At 40.0% G+C, this 22478-nt stretch overlaps 1 protein-coding gene across 8 annotated transcripts in view; it reads left to right on the top strand.

The window, feature by feature from the left end:
• Positions 1-1876: 1876 nt before the first annotated feature.
• slc8a3 (solute carrier family 8 member 3) overlaps positions 1877-22478 on the top strand; it is a 107439-nt gene continuing 86837 nt past the window's right edge. For 5 of the 8 annotated variants that reach the window (XM_062440110.1, XM_062440106.1, XM_062440108.1 and 2 more), the window contains exon 1: positions 2089-3740. In XM_062440110.1, coding sequence (XP_062296094.1) covers positions 2161-3740 — 1580 coding nt within the window. In that variant the 5' untranslated portion in view covers positions 2089-2160. Of the gene's footprint in view, positions 3741-22478 lie in introns of all 8 variants that reach the window. The other 3 variants (XM_062440102.1, XM_062440104.1, XM_062440103.1) reach the window with 1 other exon arrangement.

Here is a 22478-nt window from a genome sequence, read left to right as displayed (position 1 = left end):
TGGGAATTCAAGTAGTTGTAGAAATTTTAAAAAAATCTTCAGATTCGGTGTACTTCGAGTTAAACATGCAATAAACAACATAAAATATGTCAGCTAATGGATGCTTTTATCCAGTGTGCCTTAAAGTGCCATCAGCGCATACCCAGAGGTAATCAACCCCAACACAACAATGCACTTTTAGGTACAAAATATAAAAAGACTGAAACAACATTTAGGTCAACAAAAGCAAAAAGAAACAAATGAGATAGTAAAAAAAAAAAAAAAAAATGTAATCCTCCCATGACTTCAGGACAGAGTGATTAAATGGCTCTGTCTGTATCTCTCTGAAGAGATAGTTTTAATTCAGACTAAACTATCTGTGTGCCTCAGGGACCCATAGGTGTGCTGGAGGCTTCACGGGGTCCCCACCCAACCGTCTGAACCGCTAAATAATCACAGGTACTACTGAGAAGAAAGCTTTTTCTGATGAGTCCCCTCTGTTACGTCTCATAGCGTACATCCTCTAAGTTTGAGGCGGTTAACTGTTCCTTGTGCTCTTGTGCCTCTGGCCTCAGCTGTTAGTAACAAAAGAATGATCAAGTCCTGTCTCATAAGAGTTGAAGAGGTGCGTAAGATGCTTAGTCGGAGCTTTTATGAATTCGGACATTGTCTGCATTGTTATTGTAATACAGCTCTCTTGCGGAAGTGGTAAGTGTGCATTTAGGGCTCAGTGTATAATAAATTTGGAAGGGACATCTGTACCCTTTGTTTCAGTTTGCCTCTTGACAGTCTCCTGCCTCCCCTCTGCTGTTTTTTTGCCAATGCGACATTTTGGACAGTGCTTAGTTTGGCAACATTGCACGCCTGCTGAGCGAGCTGTTTGGTTCAGAGCTGTGTATTACCCCTGAGATTTCACACAATCAGGCTCAAATCCACATTATTGGACGCACGTATCTACGTATAAATTGAAAACAAACTTTGCGATTTGAAATGAGCCCACAAGCTATGATTTTATTAAACTAATGTTATCAACATTGTTCACATAGTGCTTTACAGACCTGAAAATCTCATGAATTTCTGATAATGGGAGAATACTTTCCAGCCCGCCTCTTGTAGATAACATAAAGGTCTCGTGATTGTGCTGCTTGTAAAGCAGGAGGCAGAAACTCATTGAAGTCTTACAAAAGGATAGTAGGATCATTTAAATATAAATATAAAATTGAGAAATTCCTGTCATTTTTCCGTGTTTTTCTCCCTGTGTAATGCAAACACCCACTCTTAAACATTTGTAGTACTTCTACTCTTCAGACTTTGGATTTAAAACAAATTGGAAATACCCTTAGATTGGATAATCATTTCATTATGTGATTAAATAAATTATTGAATTATTATGTAACTAAAAAATGAATGCATCTCCAGTTTCTTTAATAAGTAATGCATAAAATAAATATAATGAATATGTATTTGGTAAAAGATGCATTCATCAATCTAATAAGACAAGAAAATATGGTGCATTTGTTTTACCGCTTTATAAAATATGAACCTAAAGTCTTTGTTTCTTGTTATAAAGGTATGATACACTCACTGGCCACTTCATTAGGTACACCCGTTCAATCTAATACAATCCAATATAACAGCTTTGCCATAAATTCTATATTTACGAAGCTTATACATTTTCAGTTTTTGTTGACATCGTCAGAAAGGTGATAATTCTACTTTATGTTTATTACTGAGGTCGTAGTGGGTGGTGGTGTACTGGGGTGCATTATATGTAGAATTTATGGCAGAGCTGTTGTATTGGATTGTATTAGATTGCACAGGTGTTCCCAATAAACTGGCTGGTGAGTGTATAACGTTAATATATTTAATGAAATTTCTTTCTGCTGTGTTTAGGTGGTGAGTGGAGAAAAGGCACAGCCCAGTGCTGGATCCCAGAGGGATTGTCAGTGTGGTAAGGACCCTTGAGACGAAAAAGGGTGCATGGAGGGTTCAAGGCCTATGAAGCCAGGGTCGTCAGCCTGCCTCTGGTTGGGGCTGGTTTCTGTGGCTGTAGCCTTCCTATGTGCAGAAGCCCGGACCACTCCGAGTCCCCTTCTCACCCCCAGCAATGCGACCTGTGAGGGGAACTCTAAGTGTAATCCAGGGATCATCCTGCCCATCTGGTATCCCGAGGATCCCTCCATGGGAGACAAGATTGCACGGGTCATTGTGTATTTTGTGGCCCTGATCTATATGTTTCTTGGAGTGTCCATCATTGCCGACCGTTTCATGGCGGCCATTGAGGTCATCACTTCCCAGGAGAGGGAAATTACCATCAAAAGGCCCAATGGGGAAACAACCACCACCACCATCCGGGTGTGGAATGAAACAGTCTCCAACCTCACCCTCATGGCCTTGGGCTCATCCGCCCCTGAGATCATGCTCTCTGTAATTGAGGTTTGTGGACATGATTTCAAATCTGGTGAACTCGGGCCTTCCACAATCGTTGGCAGTGCAGCCTTCAATATGTTTGTCATCGTTGGCATCTGTGTTTCTGCCATACCCCAAGGAGAGGTACGCAAAATCAAACACCTCAGAGTGTTCTTTATCACTGCAGGCTGGAGCATCTTTGCGTACATATGGCTCTACATGATCCTGGCTGTGTTCTCTCCCAATGAAGTCCAGGTATGGGAAGGTTTACTCACACTAGCCTTCTTCCCCATATGCGTAATCCTTGCCTATGTGGCAGACAGACGACTACTCTTCTACAAGTTCATGCACAAGAAGTATCGCAGCGACAAACACAGGGGTGTCATCATTGAGACGGAGACTGAACGCTCCAAGGGGATTGAGATGGATGGCAAGATGGTAAACTCTCACTTCATGGATGGCGGTGCAGCCAGCAATCTTATTGGTTTGATTGAGAACAAAGAGGTAGATGAGTCCCGCCGCGATATGATCCGCATCTTGAAAGACCTGAAGCAGAAGCACCCAGATAAAGAGTTGGATCAGCTAGTTGAAATGGCCAACTATTACGCTCTCTCGCACCAGCAAAAGAGCCGTGCCTTCTACCGTATCCAAGCTACTCGCATGATGACAGGCGCAGGAAATATTCTCAAGAAACATGTTGCAGAGCAGGCGAAAAAGAGCACCAGTGTGCCAGAGGTGCATGTGGAGGAGCCAGATGAGTACGTGTCTCGGATCTCTTTTGAGCCTGCCGTCTACCAGTGCCTCGAGAACTGTGGCGCTGCCATTCTGACCATCACCAGGAAGGGTGGCGACATCAACAAGACGATCTACGTGGATTATAAGACAGAGGATGGCTCGGCTAATGCCGGGGCTGACTACGAATTCACAGAGGGCTCGGTTGTGTTCAAACCAGGAGAGATGATCAAGGAAATAAGCATTGGCATCATAGATGATGACATCTTTGAAGAGGACGAGCACTTTTTTGTGCGCCTCAATAACCTACGTGTCCTGGAGGCTGAGGATGAGGTGCTATCTCCTAACAGTCTCCCGTATCCAAAGGCCATGCTGGGCTTCCCTGCTGTGGCTACTGTGACCATTCTGGATGACGATCACTCGGGCATCTTCACCTTTGAAAGCAGCTCAGTGCACGTGAGTGAGAGCATATGCACTATGGAAGTGAAAGTGCTAAGGACTTCTGGAGCAAGGGGGACAGTCATTGTGCCTTATCGCACCGTGGAAGGACTTGCCAAAGGAGGAGGGGAGGACTTTGAAGATACCTACGGAGAGCTTGAGTTCAAGAACGATGAGACCTGGTAAGACAGCAATTCTATTTTTCTCGTGGATGTGGGCTGGTTGCTTCAATGTGACGATTTATCATTATTTTTATATAATCGGTACCCTTGGGTATTAAAAATCAAGCGTGTTTAAGAGATCTATATGTTATTTTCTTTATGTGCTTATTTTTGCATCCCATTGATTTGTGTGTTTTGAATAACATGTCAAGAATAAGAAAATAGTACACAAAAGCTACAAAGCTACAGTGTATACGATAGCTAGCTTCAAAGGTGTTCATCAGTCTGCCAGATACATGTCTCATTCAGCGGTTGCTTTTGAAACAAAGATGTTGTCTTCTCTGCCTCTTGACATCATTTAATTTCGAACATACTTGAGTAACCTATTCATGTGCTGTTTGCGCTCATCACTGTGAATTTTAAATGCTTCTTTCTTCACATGATTAGACGACGTACCCTCTCATCTGAGTCTGCACTCTATATCCCCTTGTTTTCCTGTCAAAAGATTTTTGCTCTCATCAGAGTGCTTTGGTAGCGATCCTGTGTGTCGCATGCAATAGGGATTCAACTTTGGGAGTCGTCACACAACTGTGGAATCAGGAAGTCCTTAAGTAACCCTCCTCTTGCTTCTTTAATCCCTGCTGCTTTTGTTTTGTTGAACTCTGGTTTTTTTATTATTTCTGTGTCACGTCTGCTTTAGAAACCAAGCATTAGGAAAGAGCAGAATAACAGAAGAATTACAGAAATAAAGGTCAAAGACCACGCTCAGGTTGACGTAATAATGACTACATGGCAGTGTTTTAGGTTAGTAGCATGACTGTATCACAGTGAATGATGAGAGTGGAGGTCTGATTCCCTCTGGGCCAAGCCATGCCACAAAAGGCTTGCATTTTGCTTGTAAATATCGATGAGAAATAGTACTGTATTATGTAAATTCTGATGTTATGTCTGCTCTACCATCTGTGTACAATACTGTGTACAATACTGCACAACAAAAACACAGGCTAACAATTGAGTGGGCATATTTGATGTTGCAATAATAGCAATATACTGTAGGAAAAACAATAGCAGTGCCATGTATTGTATGGTACAACCTTTTGTCCCATACATGTAAAGCAATTCTCTGGGATACTGGTGTGTGTGCAGAATTGCACCTCTTGAGAAATATTGATTTGTTTTTTTCACAGCTTGCATCCGCTTGCGTCTCACACATTGGTCTGCAGGCACTGAATCAAAGTGACATACGTCTGTGACATCCCTTTCCCAAACCAATAAGGACCCTCTCTGCGTGCTGTGGCTGACTGGCAGGGTCTGTGGCTCCAGGGTACGGGTTCCTGAGGACTGAGGCAGCCCAGGAGACCAGCGGCAGGGGAATGAGTGTCGGGGTGATCAGCATGCTCTTGGGGCCTGCTGAGCTCTCAGGGTTTTGCTTGATTTATGTGAGAGATGCTTTTTGGGCCGGGCCTGAAGGCTGCCAGGGGAGTAGAGGGGAGAGATGTGCAGAAAGACTATTATTATGAGACTGCTGTGATGTTGTTGGCATTGTGAGGGAATGCTGGTCTATTGATCTGTTCATTGTGTTGTGCATCGTGCTGCGAGTTAGATGTTCTTATAGAGCAGCACGGCCCCCGAACACTGAATTGATAAATACTGGTGATGCGGGCGAAGAATCAGATTCTATCATTGAACCATTATTACTGTAGAGTATTTCAGTTGAACAGTAAGAAGCCATGTAAAAGAGATTTAACAACCCTCTTATACAGTTATGTCGGTTTCTAAATTTTACATTTTTGAGACGTGAAAAACACGACGCTGAATCACTAATAACAGTAATCAGGAATTAAACTGCATATTCAAATGCAACAAATGAGCTGAAATGATTACGGTAATCAAATATGCTGCTTTTTCATCGTCCGTCCTATGTCGTAGTGAACTAAATATTAAGAAACGGGAAGATGACGCTCTTGGCTTCAGGAAATTTTGATTTGATTTTCCACCAACATTTTATTAACCCAACAATGAATATACTAATCAAAAAAACTATTGGCAGATTAATTGATAATAAAGATAATTGTTGATTGTGGCAGTAGTTCAAATAATTATTACCTTAAACCATCTCTAACCTGGACATAGGCATGTGAGGAAGGTTTTGGCTGAACCTCATCGAATTCCTATATGTGTTGAGGGCCTGAAGAATGTGATTGCATGTAGATTGAAAGACTGAGGTTAAGGGCAGGGCCAAAGGTCATAATGTCCGACCCTTAGATCCTTTTAGCAAGATCTTAGATCAGATTGATGCTTTCAAAACTGTTGTAAATATAAACTGTGACATTTTACATGCATTTCAGTGACATTTCAAAAAAGAGGCTGTGTGCGTAGGAAAAAAAACCCAACAACAATAAATGTCAAAATCACAATGTGCGGACTAAATTTCTTGTTGACATATGTGCTGTCATATTAAAAATGGACAGTTTAATAGTTCACACTGACACATACAGCATAAAATAAACAGAATGAGACTTTCTGTAGACGGACAGAACAAAACACATTGTAGATATTAAACTAAACGTATACAGTCAGTGGTGTTTAATGCACTCAATACGGAGTAATAAAAAATTCTTATGATTACTCAAAACATAAAGGACATTATTTAGTTAAGCAGTTGAAACAATGAAGATTGTTCATATGCATGAACACGCTCAAGTATTAACATGAAAATCTTTCCGTCCCCTTTAGAGACTTCTGGATCCTTTGTAGAAATGGCACAGTGCTGTTGCAGAACTCCCAACAAATCTCCAGAAATTTCCATAATTACACTCGGATAGTGATGAATTAGATTCTGTGTGCATCCATAAAAAAGACAAAGAGGAACAGTGGAAGTGACAGCTTCATCCACAAGCATACCAGAAGATTCATGAGAACATTTCCATACACAAAACAAAAGGGATGAATGTGTAGAATATTCACTAAAGGCATAATTACAATGATGTTTCTTCTGCTGCCTTGAAAGCTCTCCTCAGGGTCGTTTTCACGCTCACAACATGAAAAAATACAGCATTTATTTGCTTCCCTTGCCTTCACATTCATAGTCCTCCACTGGTGTGTATGGAAGTTGACAATGGAAATGTTATTTTTATTTCCATATTTGCATAGATGTTGAAATAACAGAAGGATTCCCTACTTGGTGTACAGTTAAAACAGTGTCTTGCTGCTAATTTTTGGGTATTTATGAGTAAATGAGGGCAGAGTTTGCTCCCGTCTAAAGGGCAAAGGGCTTTTTGGTGTCCTTTAGGACAATTTGACCACATAATGCTTCAGCTCTCATGTTCTTCCTTTTTCTCTCACACTGTTTTACGAGGCATTGACTCTCAATCTCTTTTGACACACTTTGGGCCTATTGTTATCAACCAGAGTGGAAATTTATTACAGTCCTAATCTGGAGCTCTGGAATACATCACTCCAATTCTTAGCCAGACAATAGTTCTCAGCACGAAGGATGAAGTTAAATCGTTTTTTTTGGTGGCAGTGCTTGTGCTCCGAGCTAACGGATATGAACCTCATCTAGGCGCCACGAGCCTCTTAACTGTACATTTTATGGCAGGCAAAGCTATAAAGTGACTCCCAAGTTTAGGTTGGGCTAACAGAGACACATTTTGGGGTGTTATAGACAGAGTTTACTTTATGGTTTGGCTCTCGGCAGGGTGAGTTTGCTGCTGGGAATATTAAATGGATAAAGATTGTAGGCTTCTCTCTCCTTCTGACCCAGTGAAGATAACACAGCTGTTAGGTGGAAAAGCTCCATCCCCGGAGAGACGGATGTTTAACTAGGCGCTGATGGATTCATAAACAAATGAGTGGTGTGCAGCGGTCGGACCAGAATCAGCTGAAGTAATTGCGACTGTGGTCACGCCTGTATGAGCATGACTCTCCTGTGATTGTAAACCTGCTGTGTATTTTTTAAAAATAAATAGCAACATGTAAGAGGTTACATTATTATAAGATCCACTGATTTGCCCTCTCCCTGCACTCTACACCACCTCCCCCAGCTCACCCAACCCTTTTCCTTAATATCTCTAGAAGGTGTAGCTGTCAACCCCTCTGGGCATCATGACTGACAGAACACATGTCCATGCTGATCCTCATCCTGCTGACCACCCAGCTTTTCCCCCTGCCAGCATTTTCCAGATATCTTGGAATAGACCCATGAGGTTTACCTTACCACCCTGCAGCCTTCTTACACAACCGGGACCATGTTTGAGCTCAGCTAATCATATGCAGTGCTTTACTTTTCTTGTTTTATTTATGCCAGTCTCATAGTTTCTGTTATCTCAATAATTGGAAGGTATCTTTGTGTGTTTATAGCCTGAAGATGCAATCATGCATAGCTTTATTTTGGTAATGTGGTTTATTTTGCAGTGTTTTTGTATTTGCTTCATTAGAGATCACACCCAATTTTTAACAAAACTATCAGGTCTGAGATTTTGGCAGATGAAGGATAAAAACAAATCAAATTCCACTTGCTGTAGCTTAAGTACAGCACATAACCATTGGTTCAACAGCATCTGACAAGCGTTAACAAAAATTATTGTCAACAAATCATGTGCAGAACCAAACCAACACTGAATTGATCCTACTTACTAGTATTGCGTTTGCGTATGTATCCAAAGCTGGATATATCTTATTCCTCTGTGCTGTAGATCTCCATTTTTGTCCAAAACTATTAAAAATATATCAGCGAGAATAGGTAGTTTGCTAAGGAAAGGCTCTAAAGACTAAATAGTACTAAAAGTTTCCACAGAGTAGTTCAGTGTACAGCTGACATCACTGCACATATACAGGAACACAGTTCAGTTTACAGCTTAGTTTAGTTGTTTTCCTTCATATTACGACCTCTTTACTATGTACCAACGTTCTTTAAAACATGTACAATGTAGTACAAAGTCAAGAGGTTGTAATATGTAGAGAACAAAGCTAGCTAGCTAACCCTGATGTGTTAGTAGTTTTTGGATAACAGAGCTCTACTGCACAGAGATAAAAGATGTATCTTATTGGATACACACACAATACTTGGATCAGTATATAGTTGGTTTTAATTGGCATATAGAAAAATATAGAAAATTACAAGCCCTAACCTACACATTTACCTCAAACTGGTGCTTATATTTTTGTAATAAATTTTCTCTGGTTTTCACACCTGGTAAGAAAAGACATGTAAATTATACTAATAAGAAAACCTAAAAACAGGCCCTATGTGGCTGAGTGAATGCATCCTTATTAGCAATTACTGGCCATAAAGTGGCATGAAATTGTTCCCTGTACCACAAACACCTTTCCCTCTGCTATCATTAGTTCAGTTTAACACACACACAACACAAACACATAAAAAACACAACGTCGCAGGTTCTAACACATCCAGAGACGTACTGGAAGATTCACGAGAGCATTTCCTATCTTTGCAAACTTATTGTCGCTTTTGCACTTTGGCTCCGTCTTGAAAATACTGTACAGAGACACACACACACACACACACACACACACTCACACACACTCACACACACTCACACACACACACACACACACACTCACACTCTCTCTAACTCACGCACAGGTTGAGTGGCAATAAATATGCTGGCCCTGCGTTTGTTCCTCCCCAGGTGGGGGAATGCAATTAAGTTAAAGCTTATTTATAACACAATTCAGTGCAGGGCGTGTCGCCAGCTCCAAGCCTCCCCCTGAGTGTTTGTGTGTAAATCTGACTGGGGGATCATATATTCAGGCTCCCCCAAACTTTTGACAGTCTCTCCAGCCTAATAGAGTTAGGACAGAGGTAAGTGCATCACTTCGACCCATTTGACTGTTAAATCGGCTTTCTCAGATGTTCTAACAAATAAACACAGCTTTGTTTTGATAATGCGATTTCATTCTAAAAAATACAAAAAAGATGACTGACTGCTCTTATTGTTGATTGATTGTGCGAAATATATATATATATATATAAAATGATCTTTATAAAGTGAGATTTTATGGTGCTCAGTTGACAAAATGGTGAAAGACTACATCTTGAATTATGCATTTTCCCCTAATTTTTATGCATGAGCATTTGACAATTTCGAGATAAATGTTTAAACAAATAAGCAATTTTTAAATAATGCATTTGCCTTAAAGTAACCAGCTCTTGTTCGGTCCTCTCATCATCTTATTTCAGAGGAATATAAAGCTGAATGTGATAAGGAATTAAATTATAATCAGCTGTAAATAAAGAATAATTCTGCACATATTAATAATTTGGCTTTATTTGTTTTCCCGCCCTGCTGATTGATTCTGACCATGTGAAATAGTTAGCTGGAAGTTTTGCAGCTACTCCTCTAAAAACATTTCATATTCATTTCTGAAACATCTGCACTGCAAAGGGACAGGCTTGCAGTCTATGTTGAAGTCATACTCAGCCTGAAACCTGAGTGCACTGCGCTATTAGATATGTTTCTTAAATTAGTGTGAGCTAGTTTGTAAGTAGAAAGTTCAAGTGCTCTGGGGCTGCCTTCAGTCATATCAGATGTGCTGTAAATAGGAACTGCCTGCAGGGAGAGATGTTTGATGTCGGCCTCCTAGAGGTGACAAGTAGGATATGTGGGAAACTTTTTATTGGCTGTGATATCTACAGCTTGACATAACAAAGTGTGTCAACCCAAGGAGAGGAAATAAGAATAAAAAAAAACATTCTTAATGATAAGTTAATGGGGCATTTAAAACTATTACTCAAAATGTAAAAACTGTTATATATATGTAATGTAATATTTATAATGTACTCTGTGTTTCTGAAGGAGCTTTGAAATAACCAAATTTCTCAAGTGACATCACTGTGACATCAACAAGGCTGTCTGAGTTTGTGTTTGGAGGCTGAAAACTTTAAAGAGAACGCCCGCTTCACAAACTGGAGACGTGGCGTTTGAACAGTCAGTTGTTTACCAGGCGGAGAGAGTCTAACACAAGAGGCTTTTGAGTTTCATCATGGCAAAGAGGATCCAGCATTTTTGGAGTTTGAGCTGTTCTAGGGACTAAAAGCTCAGGATCGCTTGGCGTCTGCTGCTTGGATGTCGACCTTTTTAAAAATCTTTCTGTTGAGAGTCTGCCCCCTTGATGGAGATGCAACAATAAATTGTTGATGAACCATCTTCATTTGTAGATCACTTTAAAAACAAACAAACCAACCCAAAAAAAGTGCTTCAAATAAGACAAACAAGCCCCAGCAATTATAAAGCACTTTTCTTAATAGATTAATAGGATTTATAATTCACAGCTGTTTTTGTTTGGCTTCTTAAAATGATGTGAGAGAGTGATAGGCTCTTCAAGCTGAGAAGTGTGAACAGTAGCTCTACAGTAAAATGTTTATTAGTAGTAATAGCCGTTAATTAATTGAATGCCAAAAAATGTCTCAACAAATAATTGATTACTTAAAGTGAAGTCATAAGTCAAAACTTTCAAATAATCTCAGTTTTTTCAGCTTCTACATGAGGAGTTGCTGCTTTTCTCAGTTTTATATTGTACATTTAATGTGTTTGGTTTTGGACAATTTAAAGAGTTAACAATGGGCTCTGGGAAATTAGCCTTATTATTAGCCCTATTTTTGTCAACAACATGATCGCAAAACATTTTTAAAACTAGGTCCATGTTGACAATAATCTGTTTTAGGGCTGCAGCTGTAATATTTATTTTATTATCAATTACTCCAATTTCTTTTCTGGTTTATTTGATGAATGATTTGATGAAAAGTCTATAAAATGTCATAAAATAACGGCTTGGTTTTTCAATCAACAGTCCAAAACCTAAAGATACAGTTTATTTCATTCATTCAATACATTTTCCTTTATTCTGTTTACTCTCGTTCAACAAAAGAGCAGATATCTTTTCCTTTGAGAAGCTGGAATGAGTGAATATGTGGTATCGATTATCAGAATAGTTTCTAATCTCTCTCTAATCTCTAATCTGGACTATATTTAATCAACTTCAGTGTCCTAATGAGCATTCTCTCTTTAACTCTTCACAATAGTTAATACAACAGTTTTTGTATTTTTTTGTATGTAGGACTGTATGTTGGTTTGCACTTTGAAAGAGGGATGAAGAGTGGTGTGTTCAATACAGGTCGCTGCTCTCATTTCATCCCTTGCCTGCCAGGGTGACAGTCTGGGGTGCCAGTGGAGGTGCCCTTCCTACCCCTGCACCCACATTCAGCATCTGCATACTTTAATAAAGGTCAGTCCCGCTCCACAGCACCTTCCTCCATGCACAGCGCAGCAGCATTAAGACTAGAAATCGATACAGCTCACAGCGAGAGGAGCTAAGGTTGCACTGAGCACGGCGAGGGAGGTTTGCAAAAAAAGGCTGCAGGAGATGAGAGAAGCTGTCGGCTTTTAGGCTTTTTCCCCCTACTGTTGTCTTATTTTTCACGCCTGAAACAATAATAGAAAAGCATATGAGAGAGCGGGGTCTGTTTGCAAATGTTCAAATGTAAAAGGGTGATTTGAATGTGAGAATTCAGCTCACGGCACTTGAAGTCTGTCCAATATACAAAATGCCTCGCTGAGTAACCCTGAAGGCAGATGAGCGTAAGTAAAGCTGAATGAGTGAGTAAACACAGGATCTGTGTGGTGTTTTAAAAATGAAAGTCTGTCAACCTCTTTAAGACTTTTTTTAAATTTAAAAATGTTCACCCATGACATCTTTGGTGCTGAATGCTCGTTGTGGTTCCTTTTTCCCACAAACATTTCCCAGAAATCACCTGTCAAACTAACAGTAACACGTTACCTTTGAGTTTTCGGTTTATGAAGTATGAAGTATTTCTGTTTGTGACAAACTTTTCTTTGTGCTGAAACAGTTAGTTGGTGAACGATTAACAGAAAATTTAAAAAAGCACTTTAAGGTCATTCATCAATCAGAGAAACAAGATATTTAGTATTCTGGAGCCGTTGGTCAGACAAAACAAGATATTTGTAGCAGAGATTAAATCATTAATCAATCAAAAAAAATTAATCAATTATCAAAATTATTATAGATTAACAATTTAAGTCACTTTTCAAGAAAATAAAATTCTGTCAGACTTGAAGATTTCCTCCTTTTTGTAGTCTGATATGATATTAAACTGAATATCTTGAAGTTTACAACTGCTGTTTGGGGGAGGGGGGGGGGTGAAGAAGTTAAAATGTATCTTTATAGAGTAAATGATTGGTGATTTTATTAGAATTAACATGGTGATTATTTTCTTGATTATTTGTTTATTCCCTAGACAGTCATGAAAAATGTCCATCACAATTTCCTAGAGCCAAACGTGACATATTTAAATGTCTTATTTTGTTCGATTATCCGTCCAAAACTAAAGATATTCATTTTGAATTCATATAAGACAAAGAAGAGAAGTCAAATCCTCACGTTTGAAAAGATGAAACATTTTATGCCATTGTTGCTAGAAAAGGTGATTTATAAGACTTATCTATTATCAAAACAGGCCAATTATTTTCTGTTGATTGACTAATTGATTAATTGACTAATTATGTCCATTCTAGATGAATTGATTATGATAGTAACTGTTAGTTGCACCTCTGCCTCTGACAAATTGTATTGTTTTCCACTGTTATCTGACATTTTATAAACAAAACTTTTAATTAATTGTAAAAACAGTTCACAGATAAATAAGTTAAATTAGTTTTGACCCTATAAACATTCTTTTAGAGAAGACCTGCGGGGAAAAGAAAGAAAAAGAAGGAATGGGAGAGTGGTTTGGTTTTTGGAGGTCGACTCATAACCCTTCTGTCTTTGAAATAGAATTCACTTTGTACCCTTTTCTTTTTTTTTTCTCCCCCATCCTGTCTAATCCATCACTGTTCTCATCTGGCCCAGTCAGTCAGTCTGTCAGTGACATGCATTAGTGCTGTGAACCCTGCAAAGAGTCTCAGCTGATACCTCTTCTATTTGCCCTTTGATCCTGGGCAAGTACTGCTCTGCCATGAATTGGTGCATCCATGCGGTGTGTAGTTTCTAAGGAAGCCCTCATGTAGGCCTCCAGAGTGACACTGGGGCTTTTTTTTTTCGCCGATATGATTTGTGGACTTGACAAAAGAGAGAGTTTGAAGTCAAAGAAAAGGCTTCACACTTTGTTTGGATTGTAAATCACAAGGGGGGGAAGGGGGCAGGCTTTTACCACTCGAGGTGCTAAGTTTCGTTTTTTCCCTCCTCCTTTCTTTGATTATCAGGCTTGTAGCAGCCTCCTCTTCTCACCTCCCTCCATCCCTGCAGTGGGGGGTGTTCACTCTCTCTCTCTCTCTCTCTCTCGCCTTCGAAACACATCGAAGCGATACTCGCTGTGATCTCACTCCAGTTTTACTCTGTATGCTCTCCACCGTCCCAGGGCTACTCCTTTCCGCCTCAGCTCTCTCTCTCTTCCTCCCTCTCTCTCTTCCTCCCTCTCCCTCTCTCTCTCTCCCTCTCTGTCCGTGTGTCAGGCCGGACCAGCATGCTCTGCGGGCAGCTCATGGGACCTCCTTTAGGGTGAACTCGCTTCTCCATATTATTCCCAGGGTGCTGCAGCAGAAAATGCGCCAGAATGCATCAGTAGTTCCTCGCCACCCCTCATCCTGTTCCTACACGTCAACCCCCACCCTTCATCCCTTTCCCATGCCTCCTCTTCCTCTTCCTCCTACTCCTACCTTTCTCATAATTTCCCAGTTAAGGCAGCAGCTCTGTGTCGCAAAAGCAGGCATGATCCCAACATTCATGTATCAGCTTTTTTTATTTATTTAATCGCTTGATTTGTGTTATTCTAAATTAACTTACCTCTCTCTCTTCTCTCTCACTGGAGAACTTTTACGGAGCCAGCAGGAATTCTGAGATGAACCGTGATTTTTTTTAAAAGCAAGCGTATTTGCAGTGCTGTTTCTATATTTAGATTGGATGTCTGGCTCAGATCCCCTTATCGTGGATTCATTGTATTTGCTGAGCAACATCAGCCAGCCGCTGATTAGCCGCTTACACTTTGATGAGCTTGTGTGATGGTGTGGTCTTGAAGAGAGAGAGAGAGAGAGAGAGAGAGAGAGAGAGAGAGAGAGAGAGAGAGAGAGAGAGAGAGAGAGAGAGAGAGAGAGAGAGAGAGAGAGAGAGAGAGAGAGAGAGAGAGAGAGAGAGAGAGAGAGAGAGAGAGAGAGAGAGAGAGAGACGGCACCAGAGAAGCAGATGAATCTCAGTGCAGAAAGTCGTGTAATTAGTTGAGGGAAATCTTTATTTTGCATCTTTCCTCTGTCCTTCTTTTCTTTCTTTTTTCCTTCCATCTGTCTCGACATTGCATCCCAGAGGAAAACAGTACAACCCACCCGAGGCAAAAGCTAACCAAACCCTCTCCTCAGTGCCTCGAGGACAAAGTCGAAGACGGGCTGCCTGCTCACTACATATCCGATGCTTATATATATATGTGTGTGTGTGTGTGTGTGTGTGTGTGTGTGTGTGTGTGTGTGTGTGTTATTTCCCCCCGATGCATCTACGCCAGTGGGAGAGAGGGGTTCACTCAGGAGAAGAAATGGATCTTTTGTGTTCCTCGTAATCCTCCCTGTTGGTACTCGAGTGGCTGACTTATTAGGCGACTTATGCTCTGCAGCAGGGGAAGAGTTACTCTCAGGGCTCTCCACGCTCTCCTGGATGATAATATTTACATCAAATTTAAAATGGTGGGTGCAGGAGGAGGAGGAGGGGGAGGGGGAAGGGTCCTTTATGCAGAGTGTGCCACATCCCTTAAGAGGTTGGGGGAAAAAATGAAAGTGGTAATAGTGCAGCAATCCCTCCCACTTACACTCACAACAGGGAGAATGCTGTCTGATAACTTCGAGCCCTGAGGATTTTGGCTGACAGCACAATACAAATCATGGCAGGAGAAGCTGAGCACAGGATGATGCTCGTGGCGTCTTGACAGGAAGACAGAGGCAGAGGCCGCAGGGAGGCGTAAACAAGCTGGGGTTAAAGGTTACCCCGTACAGTGCGGGACAGGAGGAAGCTGCCCGAATCAGGCGAAATTCTTATCCGTTTTAGTCCTCTTTATTTTATCCTGTTAGATTTCTATTCTTGTCCTTGTTGAGTTGTGATGTCACTTTTTATCCGTCTGGGTTTTTGTGTCTCACCTGTGGAGTTTATATTTATGTTTCGCTCCTCGTCTTTGTTCAAGAAACTCACTCAGTCTTAGCACTCAGAGGTTTTATCTGCTTCACCTGCTCCAGGTTTCAGACATCTCTGTTTTTAAGTGCTTTGGTGTGAAGGATGTTGTGAGGACGGGGTCTTCAGAAAATAAATAAATAAATAAAAAGTTTCTTTTTTCTTTTTGCAATGTGCTGCTGTGTGTGACATTAGCTGTTAATAAATGTCAAATGACAGATTCTGCTGTATTTATCACACTTTGTGGGTTGTGGGTCACACGCATCACAGGTGTTGGCCAGCCTTGGGTCTTATGTGTGTGGGAAGGCTTACATGCTAGAGGCTCCGTAATGGAGGTGGACGCTGGTTGGGGGTGAGGAGCCATGGAGGGTCAGTTTGGCAAACACTGTGCCCATGCTGCCCCTCTGGGGTCTAGATATGGCTAGAGCTGTCATGTCGAGGGAGCTGGCGAAAGATGAAGAGGTTACGCTGTTGGGATCACAGCTCTGCCAAGGCCTCTGGGACCTCTTTCTTTTTACAACACTCAAGCTAATCTCCTCCACTATCTCCCCTTTCATTTCCCTCTCCTTTTCTTCTTTTCATGTTCTTCTGTCTCTTATCGTGTCAGGGCTGCGTGTTCCTGGCTCGCTCCTTTTTCCCCCCTCCTCGCATTTTTTTTTTGGTTTTTATCTCTCCTGGCCTTAACGCTATTTTCAAGCAACCTTTCTTGGATTTTTATCCTCATTTCTATTTTCTCTCCATCCCTTTATCTCAGTTTCTCTTTTTTTCTCTCTCTGTTTGAATCGTTCTAATTCCATTTCATTTTTTCTCACCCCCCACCATTCATATTTATTATTTAAGCCCTCAGCAGTGCCTCCGTATGTGCCTACCCCTCTATATAGATGGTGGCCTACTTCTGTCTCAACCTGTAATTGTGATTTGGATTGAGAGCTGTTCAGAGCGCTGGACTGACATTCCTCAGAGTGTCACAGCAGAAGGGCTGAGTTGTTAAATGAGGGCAAAGCAGTTATGCACACGTAACACAATGCACAATTTCATAATCTTAATAACATGTACATCCTGCTGTTTATTGTATGGATTATATTGTCCCACTCAGTGTGAGATCCCGATGATTCGGTGTCATGAACGTATTTTGCTGCTGAAGCAATGCTCAACTGCAACTAATCTTCATTTTAAAGGCAGAACAAGTAGGATTTTCCTAAAAAACTATGTATAGACTCATACAAAAATAACCTTTCTCAGTTATTATCACTTATGAATCACTACGAGTGTGTGGCAGTGCCTATATTTAGACTCTTTTTATTGTTGTTGCTGTGTTCTGGGCATCGGCCTTTGGGTGGTGGGTGTGTAATAATTGATTCATCCAATTACATTTCCAATAATCAATTAACTGTTAAGCCTATTAAACATCAGGAAATATTGAAAAATGCTCATCTCAAATTCCCATAATCCAAGGCTATGTCCTAAAATGACTAAATTGACTTATGTTAACGATTTAAAACAAAGAGAAGCAGCAATCCTCATATTTAAAAAGTTTAAATTAGAGAATGTTTTACATTTCTGCTCCATAAATGACTTCAATGTTTAATCACATGGCTTAACAATTTCCTACCAGTGTTGTTGATTGCAAATTAAATTCTAAATACAAGCCTGTACTTGTGGTCTACGTTAACGAGATATGCAAAGTCTCCAGGTCAGACAGAAATGGAAAGCCGAAGCTAAGGTCATATAAGTTGGGGACACAGTGTTTGTCATTGAATCTCAGTTGCCACGGTCCCTTTAGCCTGTTGGAAATGTGACCCAGGTCTTCCCAGGCCCTGACGGCAGGGTTCGGTCAGCAGATGTGCAGGTCAAGAACAGGACATATACGAGACCTTTGGCCAAACTCATATGCCTGCCTGCTCGCTCTACCAGATAAAAAAAACACCTCAGAGCCTTTCATGTTGTTCCAGTTTGAATTTTGGAGCTGCTGTAAGAAAAATAAAAAGCTAAATTTAATGAGAAAATGAGACTGATCTATACTTTATAGTTGTGATATGTTGGTTTATAGATTGCCATTTATTCTACCAATCATGTACAACTAAGGTGATGCTAGATAATTACTGTTAATTGTGTTTGTAAATGAACCCACCTTATGACTTGTTTTTGCGACTTCAGTTGCCTTATTGTGTTGGTGTGCTGTCCATCGTGTGTGTTCAACAAAGTAAAAGATGAAGGTCTTTCTGTTCATGGAGTTAATTGCCAATTAACATAAAGAAGATGCCATAAGATTTTTAATTGCTTTTAAATCATACAGTTTTTGTTGGTTACAGTTTCAAAGGCATTTTTATGTTAAATGCTTCGTATAAGTGGACCACATTGGGATTTATTTTCTGTTAATTGCCATGACTGCAGTTAACTACTATGACTCACGGCAGATGATGAAACACGGTGTTATATGACATGTAGGTGTTCCCAATTAAGGCTCGGTGTGCTAGAGCTCATCATTATCATACATCATAATTCCTCTTTATGCCGTGCATGATAGATCGCTTGCATTGATGGATATATATAGAGTAGTTTGGGTTGAACTTTTTCTTGCGCTAGGCCGATTAAATTGAAGTTAATTTTCTCCACGACATTTGCATGGGCAGATTATTATTCACTGTCAATTCATACTTTTCATATTTCATCTATATTTGTTTCAGAAGTACACATATGCCCACCTTTCCTTACATACCTTCACATATGGCAACAATACAGGAACAGTTCAAGTGGAAAAGAGCAAGTCTGTGATTTCAACCCCTCGACTAAGAAACAGTGACTCAGTCAGCTGAAATCTGACACCCTGTAGCGATTAAACCCTCCACATCAGCATAGATAGGGTTATATAGTAGTAGTGTGGTATATTATATAGTATCTTTTAATATTGTGTTTGTAGTGTTTCATATAACAAACAACAGTGAGAAAACACACACAAACAGACGACGGACTCAGTCATGTATGAAATATAAGAAACCATAATGAAAGGACAAGTGAAGAAGAAAAAAAATGGAAGGATATTGGAGCGAAAAATAAATATATAAATGCAAATGAAAAATGAGATGAAATAACATTTGAGCTGCTTGTATAATCTTTGAGCTGTTTTTCCAAGATGTAATTGATTCCACTAAGCATTATTGCAAATCAGTTTCCACATTTAGTCAGATTAGTCACATTTATTAAGATATTACATAACTTAATATTACTCAAAATTGCCAAATATGTCATGACATTCAAAATGCTGTAGTTTGATGCTTTTATTGATAAACTGCTGGTAAGTCGCAGTATTTTGATATCTGGCTTACAACACTAAATAAGATCGTTCACAGCTCTGCACTGTAGATTCTTTCGCTAACGTTTACATTGACTTCACACACGCTAATATCACATGTCACATTTCATTGTGACATTCAAACTTGTCATATATTTATTTATAACTGCTGAATAGTTGGCCAGTTGTAATAGTAAACGGCTCGTAAGTCACATCTGATATAATCTGATATCCTGCTGCCGACACCTGATGATGAAACTTGACAGCTTCTGAACTATAGCTCTACAAGCTAACGTTAACATGAGCTTCCCAAAATGTCTGGAGTAACATTAGCTGCTTCACACCTGAACCCCGACGGTCCCGATTTAGAACTTTCAAGTTGATTATCTTAAAATGATGAATGTAAAACAGTTTTAAAGTTTGTTCCACCCTAAAAAAAAAAAGCCAAAATACAAGTACAAGTCTCGCTTAATATTACGAATTTAATCAACATTTTTACAGAAACTGGCATACAGAGAATGAGCTCATTATTATAACAGATTAGTTTCTTTTGTTGTTCGTCAACTCCAAAAAGTGACAGCCGGGTATTTGTTGATGACAATTATTAGTTTTGGCTGGTAAAAAAATTGTTGTATAGCTTAAACTTTTATTTGCAACAGCATATTTCAAATAAAAGTAGACATTGTTAATAATTTATTAGGAAAACCATGGCTCTTACAATTTGCATATTGCACTTTTTCAATTTGCGATTTGGATATAAAATGATTAATCGCCCCGTCCTGTCCTAATTAATTAATGGTCGCACCTACGTTATTTGTTTCTATCGACATTTTTAAATTGAATATTCAATTCAGCATCAAATTAAATATTAAACACCCTTGGTTCCTCTTGACATATATAGGTCATCCTCTTCTTCTTTGTCACAGATTTTAATCTCTCCATTAATTCTGCTCACAAAATGTAAGATTTTACAGGAAATAAAGCTGCTGGATGTCCTGGTGTACAGCTTTAAGTAGTGCATGGTGTTCCCAACCTATGTGTGTGTGCAGGTTATTTTTTAACTGAAGTATTTATAGGGAACGAAACCTTTATAACCTTCAGACCAATGTCAAAGAAAATGAGAGGGTGTCATTTCTGAATGTAAACTCCAAAAAATACATTTGCCTTCCTGCCATAGTCGTGGCACCTGTCATGTTAGATTTCATCCAACTCGTTGTAGCAGAACTCTTCAACATGCCACCAAAGGCAGCATCGGGACAGCAGGGAGGAGGATGCGCCGAAATGAAACATGCAAGGAGGAAGAAGAGATGGAGACAGATAAAGAGGGAGGAGAAACGGAGAGGGGGGGTGAGGTAGAGAGGATGTGTGAGGAAGAGAGGATGTGTGAGGAAGAGACAGCATCAGAGGGAACAAGGTGCAGAGAGATAATGATGGAGACACAACATGAGAGTCAGAGTAAAAACAGACGAAGAGAGGGAGAGAGAAAAGTGTGGAGTGTGTTTAAAAAACAACATCTGAGACAGACAGGAGAAGAGTGAAAATGAGAGGAAAAGAGCAAGTGAGACAGATAAAGGAGGAGCGGTGGAAACCAGTGGAAGAGAGAACGGTTGAATAAGGAATGAGAGAGAAAATGAGAGCTGAGCCCCCCAGATTTCTGTGCTGCGTGTTGGCAGATTTGATGAGGCTTGACCAGGTGTGGGGAAGACGAGGAGGAGGCAGTGAAAGCAAGGGGCCCGGTAACTGTAGATGGGATTGAGTTTCCTCACGACAAGCATTGATTATGGCAGCCAAAAACTGCGCAAATCTCTCCGCTCGTAGAGATAAAAGGAGGCCAAATCTCTGTGGGAGATCAGCAAGATAATGTGTGTGAGATTGTTCGGTTGATCACACGCTGAAAAAGTCAACAACATTTTGTAGAGGACAGTGGATTGATAGAAACATTTATTTGTTCATATTTTATAAAAATATTTAAAGATTGAATGGAGCGACCCATTGAACTAGCTCAGGAATGTAAGCTGCTACACACACACACACACACACACACACACACACACACACACACACACACACACACACACACACACACACACACACACACACACACACACACACACACACACACACACACACGTAATACAATCTGCTGGCTGCAACATACACTATGTTAAATGCACATTTAACTAAAAGTCTTTTTTACTGTTAAAGCACTGTTTTTCTTTGTTATACTGCTGCTGCTTCTGCACCATGAATTTCCAAATCCTTCTGATGGAGACGTATGTGGCTAAAACACAAACCATACGTCAAATGTCACTGAAATAAAAAGCCTCGCCTTAAGCTTAGCCATTTTGTACAGTGTTGCTGGAAAAGTGGAATCATGTTGAGCTTAAAAATGAAGACATTATTCACCTTGGAAACATTATTCACCAAAAAGTCAAAACTCAAGAACCATATATGTCGTAATGTTTCTTTTGTGGAAGTGTGGCAGCAAATCAAAAACTATCCCTGAAACAAAATGGTGACTTGTTTTTGAAATTGAAGTTAAATTTAGTGACAGCTGAGCGCTTTGACAATGTTTCTATGGTTTCTATTTGAAATGTCTTTACATGGTGTAATAGTGTTGCACTCGCCACACTGTTACTCATTTTATAAGCATGCTTACGTGTCAGCAATAAATTATTTTCACATCAGACATATGGCAAAGCACAGGTGTTACATCATTAACAATGTTCCTGTGCGTAGGTTGATTTATTTAAAAGGTACTTGTCCTCGTTAAAATTAGTTTTTCTTGATTTATTTATTTGTTTTTGCAATTTTGCCTTTATTGGACAGTGGATAGCGACGTGGCAAAAAAGGAAACAAAGGGAGAGAGAGATGAGGATGAGTATAACATGCAACAAATATCCGTAACTGGACTCAAGCAAAACCTCAGTTAAGAAAGGCGATGATGTTAAAGAAGTTGTTTTTTTTTCTTCACAATTTCAGTTTAATTAGTTGTCAGTAAGTTAAGACAGCACAGCACAATGAGCCCTGAAACTGTGAAGTATTTAAATGGAATTCAGCTGTCATTAATTATATTATATTATATTATATTATTTACACCTGTGCTTTCCCTACCGTGGCATATGTTAATGTCTTCTGTGAAAAGGGCCTTTTTGATCATGTTGTTTGAGGGCGGTTCGTGTTTGTTACGCGCTCCACGCTGCTGCTGTTAATGTTGTGTCTATTTACTCACTGAATAGTGTTTTTTTTTTTTTTTCCCATTGCGCTGCCATCCACGGTTG

This window comes from Scomber scombrus, chromosome 19 (assembly GCF_963691925.1).
Source record: "Scomber scombrus chromosome 19, fScoSco1.1, whole genome shotgun sequence".
Taxonomy (NCBI): Eukaryota; Metazoa; Chordata; class Actinopteri; order Scombriformes; family Scombridae; genus Scomber; species Scomber scombrus.
The sequence above is the reverse complement of the archived record's forward strand: the minus strand, read 5'-3'. Positions and strand labels throughout refer to the sequence as shown.